At 47.1% G+C, this 17,291-nt stretch overlaps 1 protein-coding gene across 1 annotated transcript in view; it reads left to right on the forward strand.

Annotated features, from left to right (window-relative positions):
• GAB2 (GRB2 associated binding protein 2) overlaps nt 1-12,951 on the forward strand; it is a 127,057-nt gene extending 114,106 nt beyond the window's left edge. Inside the window, exons 7-10 of the mRNA XM_064505188.1 lie at nt 272-362; nt 2,254-2,356; nt 3,272-3,397; nt 5,237-12,951. Of these exons, the coding sequence (XP_064361258.1) occupies nt 272-362; nt 2,254-2,356; nt 3,272-3,397; nt 5,237-5,380 (464 nt within the window). The 3' untranslated portion in view covers nt 5,381-12,951. The remainder of the gene's footprint in view (nt 1-271; nt 363-2,253; nt 2,357-3,271; nt 3,398-5,236) is intronic.
• Nucleotides 12,952-17,291: the final 4,340 nt, after the last annotated feature.

Genomic DNA, 17,291 nt, shown 5'->3' on the forward strand with positions numbered 1-17,291 from the left:
GGGACCCTTGGGGGCAGGCAGGAGGGGCTGTGTGCCATGGATCAGAGGGCAAAGTTGCCTTGTTTCCCATAGTCTTAGCATAAATAAATGCAGGGATTTTGGCTGGGGGTATTTGTCAGCAGCTAGGAGGGTTGGTGGGCTGATTAACCTGAAAGCAGAATGGGGAACAATCAGCATGTTGTTGGGAATCATCCCCTCTTGTGCCGGTTGTGAGAGCTGAATTGTAGGGAACAAATAAATGAAGTCTAAATAAAGTCGTCTTCCCTCTCAGCAAAGCCATCGCCTCTGGACCTGAGGAACAACACAGTCATTGATGAGCTTCCCTTCAAATCACCAGTCACTAAGTCCTGGTCCAGGCCTACGTGAGTACCTGGTTGGGGTATGGGTGCTCGCTTTGCTCTGATGGCAGATCTCTGACCCAGCCGGGTCCTGTTCTCACTGGTGTCTACATGTAGCCGCAGCGTCTCCTTTGCCATGGGTTAAACATCTCTGCCTGAACGTCACAGGGATGCCAGCTGCCCTTCTGCCTCTGCTCTCTGCAGAGGTTTCTTGTTGTCCACCACCTCTTTCTGCTAAAGGGACACGTCTCTAATGTGCTATCCTGTCTCCAGCTAGAAGTAAGCCCAAAGTTTGGATGTGGGCTTGAATTTTCCCAAAAACTAGATGATCTTTTCATCCCAGGTATTGGGTTTTGTCAATTTTAGAAACAAGAGTGTAGAGCAGGGCCCCATATTAGGAACATACAGGCATAAGAACAGCTGCACTGGGTCAGACCGAAAGTCCAGTTTGTCCCAGATCCTGTCTCCATCAGTGACCAGTAGGAGCTATCTGGGAAGAGGAAAAGAGCCAGGCATTTATGCTGCAATACTTTCTTAGAATATTCTGCCACACCATGGTGATTTCCTTGGCCAGATCATTGTCAGGCTTTGGATTTGGGTCAGATGTTGTCAAAGCAGAAGGGTTCCTGTCTCGGACCCCTCACAAGCTCTGTTAAGCGTAGTAAGAGCTGGAGTTGTATTCCCCACACCATAGCTGGTGGCAGCATGATAAATTAATTTAGGTTAGGATTCCACATGAAAGCCCAGCAAGTGGCAGAGCAGCTAATTAAGATCACTTGAAGACATTTCCTATTTCTGGGATCTGACACCACCCGCAGATTTCTGGCTTTGACACAGGACCTGTGGTCTGCAGAGACTCATGACACATCTGAGTGACTCCGACTCAGCTGAACCGAGGACACAGTGTGCAATTTCACAAGCACCTCTTGCAAAAAAAAAAACCACTCTTTAATCTAAAAATGCAGGGTTTATGCACTCACAGAGTTTCACTGATTTCTGTTTTGATTGCCTTGAAAGCAAAGCTTAGCCTGGAGGAAGTCTGCAAAATGAAACCAAAGCACTTCATACCACAGTCTCTCCGCCAAAAATAACAGGATTCACACAATTCCAGTTCTGCTGCTAATTCGTAGTCTGATGTTGTCCAATAAAAGGAAGAAGCAAGGCTTGGCTGTTATGACTCTTCTAAAAAATTGGATTGTGTGGGGACTGACTGCAGGGCATGAGGGCTGTGTGCTGAAATCACTGCATCAGGAAAGAGAGAGTAGGGTTTGATTGACAAGACGTCTGACCCTGTAGAAGCTAATGGATTTTTCCCTTATCAGCTAATCATATGACCCTGCCCTTACTGCAAGGCAACAAATAGCTTTTTAAGACACGAGCTTTAATACCAGACACTGATTACATTATGTTATTCTATATAATCAGATTTGGCCAATTGCAAACAAGATGACGCCTGGAGTTTTTGTTCCTCCCTCCCCCCAAAAAATCAGATAGGCTACTGCACAGTAAACAAAGCCTGGAGCTGTGATTAGGATGGAGGTGAGAAGCCTGCTGTGTAGCTCCATGGAGGCTGTCTCTATATCCTACACAATTAAATACTTCCTGTGAGATAAAAGAGTTTATGGAGCCTGGATTTATGTATCTGATAGCAGGAGAGTAAAGGATACATAGCAAGCAAGGTGTTATTAAAAAGCCTTAGACTTAAAAGACCAAACCCAGTGCTTCTGTGTGGGTGGGAAGGCTGGTTTGGAGAGACCATCGTTGCCACCAGCTTTTCTTCAGTAGGACCCTAGGCCCTAGATCTGAGCACAGTGATGTTTGGAGACATCCGGTGCTGCCCTCTCCCATCCCTCCTCAGCAATGGACAAATAGCACCTGTAACCGTTAATTAACACTGTCATGCTTCTCGTTACAGCCAGACTTTCAACTCGGGCTCTCTGCAGTACTGCCGCCCTGTCTCCTCACAGAGCATCACCAGCACTGACTCAGGAGACAGCGAGGAGAATTACGTGGCAATGGTAAGCCCCCTCCTCAGAGGGCCCCCAGCGAAGATATACGTAGTCCTGGTGGGACGTGTGTGCTCCCCAGTGCTGCAAACACATTCCTAGCTCATGACTGTGGAAGCACCGAAATGGCTCAGATAGCACGGTGATGAATGTAGCGTACATCCTTACACACAGCCCTACACAGAGCGGTGGCTTTTGTTCCTAAAATGACACATCCCATTGGGGTTTTGACTCTATATGAGAGCAGGAATACGTACCAGCTACTCTGCCAGGAGTTAAGAGGTGATAAGAACATCTATGGATTGTCACAATGTATTTTCTTTATTTAAGTAGATTTTTTTCTTTTTTTTTCTTTTTTCCCTAGTAGCTGCTGACATCATGTTTACGTCTAGGGCAGGGGCTATCAGGGCAGCAGCAGGGAGTGGCACTGGTTACAGGGAGGGGGTTTGTCTCTTTCGACAAAGCTGCTGACTTGAAGCATATTTTTAAGGCTGTGTAACTAACGGGGCAGAGGAAATCTGCGGGCTGTGGAGCGCAGTTGTGATTAGTGAGGATCCCGACGCTAGTCTGGCCCCACTAAGATGTGGTTCCAGTGAAATGCTTAAGCCTACATCTGATGTTAGGCGTGTGAATAAAATCAGCAAAAAAGCAACAGAACTGCACCAATGAATCAAGTTAAGAGTGTGCACTTATATGATTTGTTAGCGTGGGGCATTTACAACCCCACCGAGTCCAATCCCCCAGCAGTTTTGCAGACCCTGGCCCCAGAGACGACCTGGGTACCAAAGAGGTAACTAAGAACAGATCCAGGCTGGGACCTCTGGTGAAAGTGCAACCAAGGCATTTCTTTGCCAGATTTGTGTTAATTCCTTTTTTCTCTTTCCCATTTTAACGCTCGTTATCTCTCCTGTCTCTTTCCTGCACTAGCAAAACCCCATTTCTGCTTCTCCTGTTCCTAGTGGCACCAACAGCCCAGCACCTAAAAAGAGTTCAGGGAGTGTGGACTACCTGGCCCTGGACTTCCAGCCAAGCTCGCCAGGACCACACAGAAAGGTACGGGGGATTTCTAAACTTATGATTAAAAATAATGTGGTTTTTTTTTAGAGGTTTCTATCCACATTGACAATAGTATGGGCCAGAGCCCTGGGCAGGGTTAGTAAATGTCATGGTAATCTCACAGACGTGAATTTTATCTGAGGATTTGCTATGTTTATTCTAGTCAGGATGAGTCTTTTTTTGCATGTCTGTCAGCCTTGCTGGAGGTGTAAACATGGATGTTTGAGGGGTTTCGTGGGTACTGATGAACACAAAAATTAAGCTATAGACTGTAGATTTAGTGTCAGGCCTTATTCAAAAGCTATCAGAGAGCATACCAAGAAGTATCAGAAGAATTTTTCTTTACTAGTCTTCAAAACCTTGGCTTGGGTTTTCCATGTGAGCTACTTTAAGGAGCTCATTTAGAAAATACCAAGCATCTGTCTACTGCAGATCAGTTGCTTGTAAAGGGCACCAGTTGGGCAAGAGAAGCACAAACTGCTTTCCAAAAGTGAAGTTCCTATTTAAAAGCCAGATTCTGTTGAGCTGATCAAGCCACTGCCCTGTGAGAAAGAGCTGTCGGGAATGGGTGGGTCAGGAATGGGATGCATCTGCCAAATATCATGTGGAAACATGGAAGGGGATCCTCCTACAGACCCAGCTGCTAGTGACTTTTCATTAGATTTAAACATGGGGGAAACATGGCCTTAAAGTGAATCGTAAAAAACAGGGCAAGAAAGGACCTCAGGGCATCTCCATGTCCAAGGCAAACCATCTCTCCCTGGATGACAGACAAGACTTAAAAGTCTCAGATGATGGAGATGTCACAGCCTCCCCAGCAAGGCCACATGCTAAGGTGAAGAAGACACCCAGGGGTGGAGGAGTGGGCTGGGGGGACCCAAGGCAGGTCCTGCTAGGTGCAACCCTGAGCACATGGTGGGGAGGAAGAGGAGTGACCGGCTGATGTGCGCACAAGCAAAGCAGCTCTTGAGCAAGGGGATGGCGCAAGGACAAGGCATTTTTTTAAACCTTTATGGGAACAATCTGAGTTGGCCTCAACTTTTTCAAACACCACCTTGTGCCCTAGGCAAGCTGCCCCACTGGTTAGCCCTTTTTATTATTTGACGGTAGTCCCTTGATTATTTGTTTCTGCAAGGCAGTATTTCTGCAGGTATTATCAATTTAAATAATAACCCGCCCTGTAAAGATGGCTTTAGCCCATTAAAAAATGTCAGTTGGCTCCAGTTGCAGCTGCTGGGTGTCCTCTGAAATGCTTGTAGAGAAAGATAAAATTCCAGGCTCAAGAAACTATGGCCAAATAAAAGAAATCTCATCACCCAGCAGGTCTCCTGAGTGAACCTGCAGGTGTATCTGTTGTTTTGGGGACAAAAATAATTTAGTGCTGTAACTCTGTAGAGTCAACACAGCTAAGAGGGATGGAGCTGGGACCTTTTTGTGTGTCTACAAGACCTTTACTTGCAAGAAAATGAGCCAGATTTGACTCTCAGTCCTGTGCTGCAGTATCAGCAGTTAGAAAGCATAATTGCAACCAAGTGTTCATGTTTCAGAGTCAGTTCAGCAGGCAGAAACCAGGTACAGTTTTTGTCATCCCATTGCACCCCAGTCCCATATGCACAAGACACAGAGCAGGGTGAAGTCTTTTATCCAAGACCCCTTGAGAACAAGGGAGGGTGGTGAAGAGCTCTTGTGTCTTCAAGAAAGCATGGGAGCTGCAGGTATCCTTGCTGTACCCACAGTAAGGCTGTGGGGAAGGAGACAGAGGCCCAGGGTGACCAGCAGGGAAGAGAGGGAGCTGAATGATTGACCAGTCTGTGGCTGTGTTTCTCCTGCCCGCAGCCCTCCACCTCGTCGGTTGCCTCGGACGAGAAGGTTGATTACGTGCAAGTGGACAAGGAGAAGACGCAGGCGCTGCAGAGCACCATGCAGGAGTGGACTGACGTGAGACAGTCCTCGGAGCCAGCCAAGAGCACGAAGCAATAGTGCCAGCAGCGGCCCAGGACAGGCATCCAGACAGGCAAACGTCCAAGCAGTTTTTCCCAGGCTGGGGCCCCGTCTGGGGTTGCCAGCACCGCTTGGGCTAGTTTCTAAGACTGTTGTCTGCAGAAGGGAGGGGGAGTTCATTATTTTTTCCTTTAAGACAAAATGAAACTTAATTTCAGGGGAAGACTTGGCAGATACTGTTTGCCAGTGATAAAGACCAACTACGTTCGGTGGCTAGGTTTGTGCTTTAGCTGCTGGTTTCACTATCCAGGAACTTTAACTTAGCAATACCAGGTTTTGCCCTGCACATCTTTTGCTTACAGCTATCAAAGCCACCTTGTATGTGCTAACACTGCATCATCTCTCCCCCTCTTCTTCCTTACTGTACCCCCAAACCATGCCGTGCAGGTTTGGCAGCATCTCTCATAGGACATCAGATCCCCAGCTCAGATTCCCATGCTCCCTCCATATGGTTTCCCTCTTCTCTGGCCCCTCCTACCCCATCCCAAAACTGAGCAAGGACCATTCCCATATGCCTTTACTTTCATCGTCATATTTCTTGTAAATAATGATGTTCAAAATGTCTGTGAGCTGTTCTTCTCTTGGTTGGTAGGACAGCCCCCATGTTTATGGTTGTGGTTGTTAAACTGTCAGGAGCTTGAAGAGTGTCCAAACCCACCAACTGAGCTGGCTCTGAAGCCCAGAACTCACCCCCCACCGTACATGTGCAAACATGCCAGCGCATGCTCACAGACGCTCGCACACACATGCATGCACACATGAAACAGCCAGGTTTGTTGGGGTGTCTTCTTTTTCCGCTGATGCTTTCCAAGATCTCTCAAAGACAGTGGGTTGGAGAGATCAGCTTCTGACTGCAGAATTTAAGTTCTGACCACCACCTGTTTGAAGCCAATTACCCTTGAATCTGGCCCTAGGAACTAAATTCTGCCCTTCGTGGCAGCAAGAGAAGCCCGTAGAGGGAGAGTCCTGCGTCCGTGGCCATCATGAGAGGCTCTGCGGTTGACTGCTAGGAGCAGGAGAGGCTCTGGAGACCCTTGTGTATCGTGACTGGCATGAGGATGAACAAGAGGAAGGGGCTGTGAGGCTGTTTGGGAGGACATGGAGAAGGCAGATGCTGTGCTGGAGAGGTCGGACTTGGGAAAGGGGACTGACGGGGTGTTTCTTGGAGGAACGGAGCGGAGTAACTGAGATGTCGATCGGTGGTGAGGCCTTAGGCTTGGGAAGAGGCTGTGCAGGAGAGGCAAGGCAGAGCGGGCATTTGGGTGTTTTCCTGTAAGCTTTAATGTTGCACTAGCCTGCACAGGTGTGCTGGGTGCAAAGGGCTGAACTAGGTGTTTTCTCCCTGTCTTTAATTGCAATAATTCTATTGTTTCTTCGACATAGCTAGGCGACTTGCTGATGTTAACAACCCTGGACTCCAACTAATGATGGGAGCCTGCTGTTCCCCCTCCCAGCCTGCTGGACATGTCCAGGCTTTGGGATCACTCCCTGAGCAGCTGCTGGGCTCAGAGAGTCGAGAAGGAAGAGGCAGCTTATTGCAGAGATAATAATTCATGATCTCATAAAAACAGGAAGGACTAATGATTGTCATGTAGCAGCATGATTGCCAGACTGCGAGCGTGGACACGGATAAACAGGCTGACCACGAACTGAGAGCCAAACGAGACACATTAGTAAGATTAGGTAATAATACTTATTAAATAGCTTGGACCAGCTATTCTTTCTTCAAGCTGAACTCCTCCCAACGCCACTGGCTGGATGTTTCACCAACACCACCAAGGAAAGCAATCACTACTGCTGATTATTGATACTTAGACATTAACACATCTCTTTAATCCTGGCCTGAGTTTGGAAAGAGCCAGATATGACCCACAAGGGCCTACGACACATGCCCCTTTAGAGCTGGATGCTGCCTTGCAAACTTCCAGCACCAGTTTAGATCTTCTCCCTTACCATGAAAAGGGAGGATATTAGTGGAAAAGCTCTGACGATCTTTTAATACATTGCAATGTTGGCCTTCTACAGGAATAATAAATCAAATATCCTAATGCTCATGATAAAAATAAGAGTCATCTAGAAAAAAAAACAAAAGCAAAAAGAAAGGGAAAGATTTAGCCCAGCCATATGCTTTCTGAAGGTCAGGGAGTTTGTCACAGCCTGCAAGGGCCTTTGCCTCACATTGAGGGCTTGCACGCTTGCATAGTGAGATAATAAAATGAAGAACAGAGTGCAGTACTTTGTATTTCTATAGCTCCTTTCATCACCACATCTCAGGGGAGACTAAATATTGGGCCCAATCCAGAGCCCACTGAAGTCATTGTAAAGCATCCCATGAAATTCTGTGAGCTCATTAAAAAGACATGGACAGACTGTCTGGTCTTGGCATCACACGAGTGCCTGAGAAACGGGGAGAATAAGCAGAAAGAAATGCTGAGCCCACTGACCTGTTTTACATTCACCTAACCGAGGGCGTTGGGCAATGCAACACTACCAACAAAAGCACCGTTCCTGCTGAAAAGCAAATTTGACTTCAGCAGGAAGCCAATTTTCCTGTTTAATCCTCCAAACTATTATAATGAACACAGAGGAAGATCAGGTCGGGGGAGAAGGGTTGCAGCACACGCTCACTGGCCTATACTGGTGAATGTATTTACTCACCCCATATCACACCAAAATGCAGCCGCCTCTGGTGTGGATTGCGGCAGTAATTTTAAGAATAACCTCATGCACATATCCAGTTATTTGAGGCACAATCAGAAATTTACTTCCCTTTTGCATGAGCAGTGTTGAAAGGAGAGGAGCTCTGGAATTGCCAAATAATATTTGTCTGCTGCATCCTAAAAGCAGGGAAGCAAGGGGGAAGCCGCAGCAATGTTTATTTCTGAAGATACGGTGGCTCGATGGGCAAAATAACAAGTGGGATGCTGTTTGCTGACCCAGTGTCCTTCAGTTGTGGGACTGGATGCAGTACCCACTCCCAGGTTCAATCCCAAGGGGTAATTGAGAACTAGAGCGCCCTTTGTGTTACAGGAGAAACTAGTCCTTTTCCTCCATTTCCCACAAATGTCCCCGTTTGTTCACGGGACAGACACTGTCAGACCCAAGGCATGGGATATCTCTTTTCCCCAGCTGAAAACTTTCAATGATTTCCATGTCAAACTGTCCAAATGTCAGGATTCCTTTCATGAGCATCCCCAGTAACTGGCCCTTTATGTTTAGCAGCCCAAAGGTTCCCAAAATAGCTACTTTGCAACCGCTGGTTGTGGCGAGGTCTATGTTTGCCCTTTCACGTTGGTCAGAAACAGACCTTTTCCTCTGTTTTTTCCTGCTGAGCACTAAACATGCGGCCGTACACACTAAATAGTAACTGTGCATTGCACTGCCTCATCCCTATAGATGTAGCTCTACTAACTCTTCCTGAGCCCGAAAGCAGTCAAGTAATCAATGGCTGCAGTAGAAATAGTCATTCCTGATGGTTGCTGAGCTGATTACACCAGTCCCCAATGATTAATGTTTGGGAAGTATTTAGTGTTAAACCATATTGAAAAGCAGCTGGTTTAATTACATGGACTGCCAAGAACTTTATCCTGAAGGCATTAAGTTTATCACAGCCACTCTATACTTGGATGCTCAACTGAGACTGACTCTTTTGTTAGAAATAGGTATTTTAGGAAGCAGAGAACATTGCAAATGATTCATCTGAATTGCAAGCAAAAGGTCTGGCTTGAGTCCATATGTCAAAGCCTGTTCTTCAGCTGGACTGTCCCATTTAAGAAAAGGGCTGTGTATGTATGTATGTGTGTGCGTGTGCATGTGTGTGTGTGTGTTCATGGATGAAGGTTGAATGTCTGACAAGCATCCTGACCTTTGCTTACTCTTAAGAAGTATCATGGCCAAGGCACAAAGCTTTCCCCTCTTTCAAAGCCGGTACTTTTAAAGGCAGTATGTTTCCAAAAGTGTGTGTCCCTTGTTGTGAGTGACCAACTGTTGCTCCCAGCTATTCTGGCTCTTGAGATGTATGAGCTGCCTTGTAATCGATTTGCTCAGAATTGCCATTTTACTATTTGGTGGGAAATAAATTTCCTGCTATAAGTGGATGCCAGACTTAGGCTTAGTCTGAAGTAGGAGAAAGAAAATGTGCGTGTGAGCGGACTGTGCAGGGGCAAAGCTGAGTGTTGGACAGACAGAGCCAAATCTGGAGCCAGCACCGAAAGGTGACTGAGGCTTGCGGTTGCAGGGGGCTAATCAGGATGGATTTAGGACATAGGGCCAGCAGCTGCTGAGGAGAGTCGTATCCAGGAGCATGTGGTTGGGAGGAGATAAAGTGGAGGTGTTTGCCAGTGAGGTTTGAATCTTGGTCTTCACACAATCCATCCTTGGCATGAGTTACAAGTCAGATTTTAACAGAGGTTTGTTCGTTGTGGAGAGGAGCTTCTGATCACTAAAGGTCCTGTGCTGCCTCAAGGGGAGTGCTCCATCCACTCCTGGGTCTTACCCGGGGTGATGTAGCTTCTGGTGGTCCTGCATGACTCGCCCGAATGGGGTACCCCTGCACCCAAGGCCATGGCACTCCTGTCCTGTCAGGGAGCCCCAGGACGTGCGCCCCAGCATGCAGCTGCGCAGGAGAAACCCTCAGAGGAAAGTGGTGGGGGCCCAAAGCCCAGGCAAAGCTAGTGGTGAGATCAATGCCCAAAGGGGCGAGGGCTGAGCCCCGCTCTGCCTGCAAGGTGGAGGGTGCCCTCCTCTGCATCTCTCTTGGGCTGGTCGGCATGCAGCAGTGTCGCAGTTTTGGCCAAGCACAGGGTGCCCAGAGAGGTTGTGCCATCTCCACCCTTGGAGGCTTGCAAGACCCAACTGGATCAAGCCCTGAGCAATGGGGTCAGATTCCATCCCTGACCCTGCTTTGAGCAGGAGGTCAGACTAGGGACCTCCCGAGGTCCTCCTAGTGTCCTATTAGCATCCGAAACAGGACCAGGACCTCTTCTCCAGCTATGAAGCCAAGCATCAATGCACAACTCATATACCTAAGGCTAAATCTGCCCCTGGCAAAGTGGCCTAATCCACCCTGGGGCCATCCCTTGGACCTGGGAGAGGGCTGCCTGGCCCAGACCAAGGCACACAGGAGACAGGCAGTCCAGGGTGACCAGAGGACAGCTCAGGGCTGTTGAATTTATTAGGATAGACATCACTCAGGGCTCACTGGAGCCCTGCACAAGCCCCAGCACCCCGGGTCTGCACTCCCTTGAGCCTACCATGAAAAGCTTGCTCCTTTTGGCAACCTGCTGAGACACAGAGACGAAGTTCATACCGATAGGGGAAGAGCTGGCTGTCAAGGCTGCAGGGCTGCAGGTTTTTCACCTGAGGCCAGTGGTCCTGCGAGGCTCAACACTACAAGCAGGTCTTCTTGGGAAATGAGGGGGCTAGAGTGGTGCCAGTATCTCAGGTGTCATTAGACTTTAGTAGAAAGAAGTTCCAATAGCTCCTGGGTCCTGGCTGATCTTTCTGGCCTGGTAGAGGAATAAGAGGATGGTTTCCTGAACCACTTGGTATTGTTTCAGTATTTTCCTAGCTTGTGATGTTGCTATTCCATTTAAAAGCTGCACTTCACCTCACGTTGTAGGGATGGCTTCTGGATAAGCCCAGTGCCATTGCGGTATGCCTGTGGAGAAGCCCCATTTGTAATGGGAAGGGCAAAGAGCAGAACCTAACCTAGTCCCCAGCTGGGGTATGGGGCCAAAGGAAACACTTGGCCATCAGATAGCCATCACTGCTGTGTGAATACCTGAGCAACTCAGCCTGCTGATTGCAGCCTCTCTTGAGGGACCTTATGCCAAGCCTTACTGTTTTCTTTCAGGGCTCCCCAGGGCAGAGCAGAGTGCATTACTGCTAACCTGTTCTCATTCATGCATTGATCTCTCGACTGTTAATGAGGCTCATGCAGTCAGTTAGAGATCTACACCTTTCGGTAACGATTTCTTTCTTGGACTGGAGCAATTCATCCCTCTGTCAGCTCGTCCTTTGTTTCTCGTCCGTGTAGTCAAGATTTTATCTCCTTGTTCACAACTCCTAGAGATGTATTACTTACCAATAGGGTTGCTACTTCAGTGGCTTCTCTTGGGAAAACTTGATATATAGCAAGGTGTCGTGCGATATAGCTCTCACCCTGCCGGCTCATGGCCAGCTTGTCCTGGCATGATCCCTGCATGCACCAAGTCCAAATTTCAACACCAACCAGCAACCTGTGGACCAGAAGCTGGGCTGCATGGCTCCATCTCTTGAGCTGAAAGAGCTTCTCTGTGGACTTGCTTCCCATCAGAGGGCTCTTAATTGTCTATGTTGCCTGTTGCTAAGATACAATGGGTGCATTTCTACATCAGTGGCTTGACTACATGTGAGAGGTCTGCCCCAAAGACCAGGAGATAAGAAACCATTGTTTTTATTGTAGTTCTTTGGGTGACACCACACTATGTCTTCAGAAGGGAAAGGGTTCATCTGAGCTCTTGATACCCCATTTTCTCTCCGGTTTGTAAAGTGAAGATTTTTAGTACTTGTTTCCCCATCTCGCAGATGTGTTGTGAGGCTTAATTAGTCAACATCTAATGATGGAAAGAGCTGGTTTGAGTCTGCATGCTGCAGCAGGGCAGCGTGTGGTGCTGACACCCTGCAACATCGCCAGGCCCAGCATCACACAGGACATGAAATTTCCTGTTCTACACAACTCATTAAAACGCCCACCCTTAACTGCCAAGGGGGAAGCATTTTCTCTTGAGTGGGGTGGGGGGGAAAGCCTTTTGCACAGTTTTGACATTCTCCTGCCATATCATCCCCAAAATACAATGTCTATTTTGAGAGCACTTCTGAAGTTGTGGCCGAAGCCCTGCCCCATGCAGGGAAAGGGAGTAGGACCGTGGACTCCACAGGGAGTCTGCCAATGAGTCCCGTAGGGTTAGGACCAAACCTTTAGAGTAGGACATCCCGTTCAGCCCAGCCCTTGGTGAAGTCAACAGATCCCCGTTGACTTCAGTGATCACTGCGTGGGAACGACCCCATCCGAATTAGGGATAACCTTTTGTTTCTTCAACTGCTGTGAGGGGAGTCAGAGCCCTGGTTTTGAAGCCATCGCACTGGCAGCCTATTCGCAGTGATATTTTGTGTGTTTTGAAGCCTATGACTGTTCTTAAACAGAAGTATTTTTAATTTTTTTTTCCATTTGTAGAAGGAAAGACAAGAGTAATCTGTGGCAAACTGTACAGTACGTGTCTTCTTGTGGTGTCACTGTTTGAATGGTTATTAAGTTTTCAAATCACTGTGGACAGCTAATCACTTAAGTTATTAATTTATTCTTTGGGGTTTTGTTGTTTTTTTAAAGTAATTTGAAACAATTATTTATCCTGTAAATCGGTCTTGAGTGAAACCTAGATAATACTTTTTTTGCTGTTAATAAACATGGTACCTGCCTGACGTGAAGGTGATCTCGTTTTTAAGTACTGTATATGCAGTGGAAAAGCAACGGGAAAATAAAAGAATAATAATAAAAAAGACCTCTCTCACTGCTGACTCCAAAGCTTGTTTCGGGGGGAGAAAAGGGGTATTAATTTCCAGATCGGTGGAGTTACGTGGCGCCTTTAAAGCATTCAGAGCATCTTCCAGGTTGTGTCGCCAAGTATCTCCCCTCCTTCAGGTCCAGGTGTCCTGTCTGGGCAGTGAGGCTGGGGCAGATATTGCAAGGCTTGGGGTAGCTCTGTCTAGGCTAGTAAATTAAATAGACCAGCGACTATTTGCTGACCCAAGGGCAAGTGGCAGTGGGGTTCAACAGGGCCTTTTCACGTACCTGGTCCTGACCCCCTGCCCAGGCGTCGTCCAAGAGAGCTGGCCCAAGTCAAAGCCACGCAGGGAACAGGCCAGCGCTTCACATGCCCGGCCCCATGCCCTCGCTCAGGTTTATTTGCTGGTTCAGACCTTCCTAGGACCTCACCAGGAAACGAAAGGCTAGGAAGACAGAGGCTGAGCCCTGACACGGTCACCGGTGTAAGCCTTGCCAGGAACTGCTGGATCAGGGCCCTTTTCTTCGCCCCCTGTTTCGAATGGCCCCATTAGTGCATGGTCTCGAGCTTTTCTTGTCCAGCCTTTGGACATCCTGAATCTCTTTTTCATGTCCTGTCTCATTTTGTGCGTGCTTTTCTCTGCAGTCCACCCATCCCTCGTTAAATGACCTCAGAACAAAGCCTGCCGCGTGGGTAAAGGTACATTGCCCACGGACACCAGGTAAACCCTTCCTCTAACCCAGCCAGATCCTTCTACCAAGAAGGGTGAGGCTAGGATGAGCTGGTGGCAACACCTGCCAATTCCCTGTCTTCTTTGGACACCAGATGTGATTTGAGCATGTTGCCACATTATAATTATCTTGCACGTGCACCTGCAGCTCAGAAATGGCGTGGGAACATAAAACAGCCTGTTGCTGGCTCTGGGCAGTCCTCACTACGCCGGCCAGCACAAGGGCGTTTCAGACCCTTCAGCCTGTGCCTTCCTCCTGCTCCATCACCTGCCTCCCCAGTAAATCCAGATTTGAGTGTTGCCAAATGCCTTCCCCTCCTAAGAGATGGGCACTTCACATCCCCCTGCTCCACACGTTATTACAACAGCAAGGCATGCAGCAAGTGGCATCTTGGTGACAACTCGGTCATGCTGGAGGTCTCCAAGCAACTGGGAATTTCTCTTGGCATCCTGAGCAGAACAGAGGAAAGAAACTGCAGTGGGAATGTCAGCTTTTACAAGCAAAAAGAGCAGGGTGCGGATGTCGCTGTTCGCCCAACACGAGAAGGGGGAGCGAGCCCAGGGTTTGCCCTGCACAGCCTCAGCCCTCGGCACCTCAGGGTAACTCCCAGCATCACATCTGGGATGGAGCAAGGGCAAAACAAGACACCGAGCCCAACCCTAAAATCTTTCCAGACTGGCTTTTTAAAGACATCTTTCCAGACTTTTTGAAATTGGCTCTGATTTCAAAGGAGGGGTTTCTCCATGTTTGTTAGCTGTGGATTTGGTTCCCACTGGGAGCTGGCAGGGCTCATTCCTAACAGGCAGTGTGGATGCTACCGCCCTGTTTTAGAGGCTTCACAGTACAGGCATGGGATGCTCCACACTAGTTAGCCCCAGTGCCAGCGAATGGTCCTGGGTATGTTTGATTCCCTGCTGCAGATGATGCCACTGTAGCCACCTGAGCCTAATTTATCCCAAATGAAAGCATGAGGGGATGTAAGAAACATCAAAGTAACAGCGTGAGAAATTTGCAATTAATACAAGAAGTGCCGATCACAGAAGTAATGTCTGGGTTGTACCCTCTGTGCCATAAATGCAGAAAGCAGTGTAGCACTGGCTGTTGCCACACAGAGCTATATTTCATGGGTCACATTCCTTGCCAAAATTCAGAACGGTTCTGTAACAAAGAGGTTTCCAGCAAGCTTAAAAAAAAATATATTGGCAACTGATAACATACACAAAGTGGAAAAAGGCAATCCTTCTTCATACAAGGCCATCAGTGGTCAGGAAGGGGGGTGCAGGTCCACCCAGCTTAACATGCAATTCTCTTTTCAAGTCAACACCAAGTTTAGAAGAAATGAGAAGTCTGGATTTCCAGCCACTTAGGAAGCATTCACCCAAATACGCATTGCTCCGTCTTTAGCCAAATCTGAGGCACAGAAATGCAATAGCTCTGTGTGCAGATTACATTAATACATAAAAATAATATAGCCATATTATTACAATACAGCAATGCAATACTATAATATTATACTAACACATAGTATATTAATAGTATTACTAATGTTACAGTATATTGATATTATTGCTGGTATTAATAATAGTGGTATTATTAGTGTATGAATATTAATGCTAATAGTCATGTATATTAAATATTTAGGAAATTAGTCATTTATATCATATTTTTTATATCTATCTATATATATGTAGTAATTATTTTGGGGAAAAAATCTTGGAGCAACTGTAGATAATACTATGAAAACACAGGCTCATGGCTCAGGCCAAAAGGGAAATCCAATGCTAAGAATTATAGGAAATGAACAGAGCCCAAAACAGACAACCTCATTGGGCCATTGAAATACCCAGGCTGTCACCCCATGCTGAATCCAGCGTGTGGTTTGAGTCAGCTCAACTCAAAAATCATAGAGTAGAACAAGAGCAGATATATTCGGGGAAAAGCTTAGCAACAGCAACAGCTTCTCCGTGAGGGACGATAATGAACTGGGACCTTCGGCATGGCAGGGAGACCGTGACAGAGGAATTTGCAATCCCAGATGGTGTGGAGAAAACAGAGAGGGACCAATTATCCTCCTCTTCCCACAACACGAGCTCCAGGCAATAACTAATAAGCACAGACTCCACTATCCCATGTTGTCTTACGTATTTAGGCCACATTTCCCTGTTACTTTGATTATCTGCCTTGATTATTTAGATTAGGAGCCCACCAAGGCAGAGACAGTCTCCCACAGATTTAGCGTACAGCACCCAGCACAGCTGGGACCAGGTCTCAGTAAATGCCTCCAGGTGACACCGGAATGTAAAGAAGGAAGTCAATGTGACTTTCAGGAACAAGAAAGCTTTAGGAAACCTCTTTGGACAGGAGATTTATAAAAGATTATTATTAATAGCAGGAAATACTGTACTTTTTGTATAATTTCAGCTTTGGATACATATTTATTTCCCATTAGCGCTGCTTTAAATCTAGCTTAATTCCAGCAAATACAATAGATACGCTCCACTATTCACATACATAATCCCTTTAATGGGATTACAATCTGCCACGGTAACTCAGATTTGAATTTAAAGCAGTATGGTTCACAACTAACTTAGTTTAAATATAATTCTTCAGTTTTGAAGGCTCTTTATTTGTCTCGTATTTTATATGTACGTGCATAAAATAGAGGATGAGATCCTCAGCTTGGGGTTTTATTTTCCCCCCTCTTTCACGCTGCTATATTTATGTTTAAAGCGCAGGGAAACGTAGTCCAGCTAGTGGCTCTGCCGGCCAGGCCACAGCGTATTCGAAGGCAGGAGGACCTGGGAAATTCGACATTTTAGGGGTTGGAGCACTGATTTGGCAAGGGGAACCAGCCCCTGCAGGTACAGCGACAGGGGAAAAGCTCCCACCGAAGGGACACGCACCCACAGCCGGACCCCGTAGGTCAAGCAGGATCCAGCCCCAACTCGAGCTATGCTAGTGATAAGCAGTGAGCTGGAGAAGCACCAAAGCAGGGTGGCCAGCAGCGGATGGGTAACGGGAGGCCATCCACAACCAAAGGGTCACAGAAATGTATCGTGTCCTCCAAGCATCGGCAGACAAAGGACCAAAGCCATTCTGTAAAGCTACCAGAACGAGACACTAAGCATGCTGCAAGCCTCCACGTTGAATTAATTCATCTTCTCCTTTATTTATATATAGGAAAGACAATAAAAGAATATTATAGTATATACCAGAGATCAGATCCCAAGCCAGAAAGTGTCCTCTCTAGCAGACCTCCCATTTGCATCACCTGTAGCAATTTCTGTGCTTTGCCTTTCACTCCATGGCAATGCTATATTCCCCCCACCCCATCAGGATTAGGCCCTGAACCCAGGACCTAAGGCACAAGTCTCTGCCACTTGAGCTAGAGAAATCTCTACTACAGGCATGAGTGAGGAGCAGGCTTGGACAACTGCTAGGGAACAGCATTAGAGAGAGCTACGTCCATACAGACACACGACCCAGCAGTAAGGTCAGCCTCCCACCATCAAAATCAGCCTCCGTCCCTACAAACCAACATTTACATTGGTTTATATAATGCATCGGTTTATATATTATGTATTTATATTTGTCTATGTAATATATCCAGTTGGG

The sequence above is a fragment of the Dromaius novaehollandiae genome, chromosome 1, assembly GCF_036370855.1.
Source record: "Dromaius novaehollandiae isolate bDroNov1 chromosome 1, bDroNov1.hap1, whole genome shotgun sequence".
Classification (NCBI taxonomy): domain Eukaryota; kingdom Metazoa; phylum Chordata; class Aves; order Casuariiformes; family Dromaiidae; genus Dromaius; species Dromaius novaehollandiae.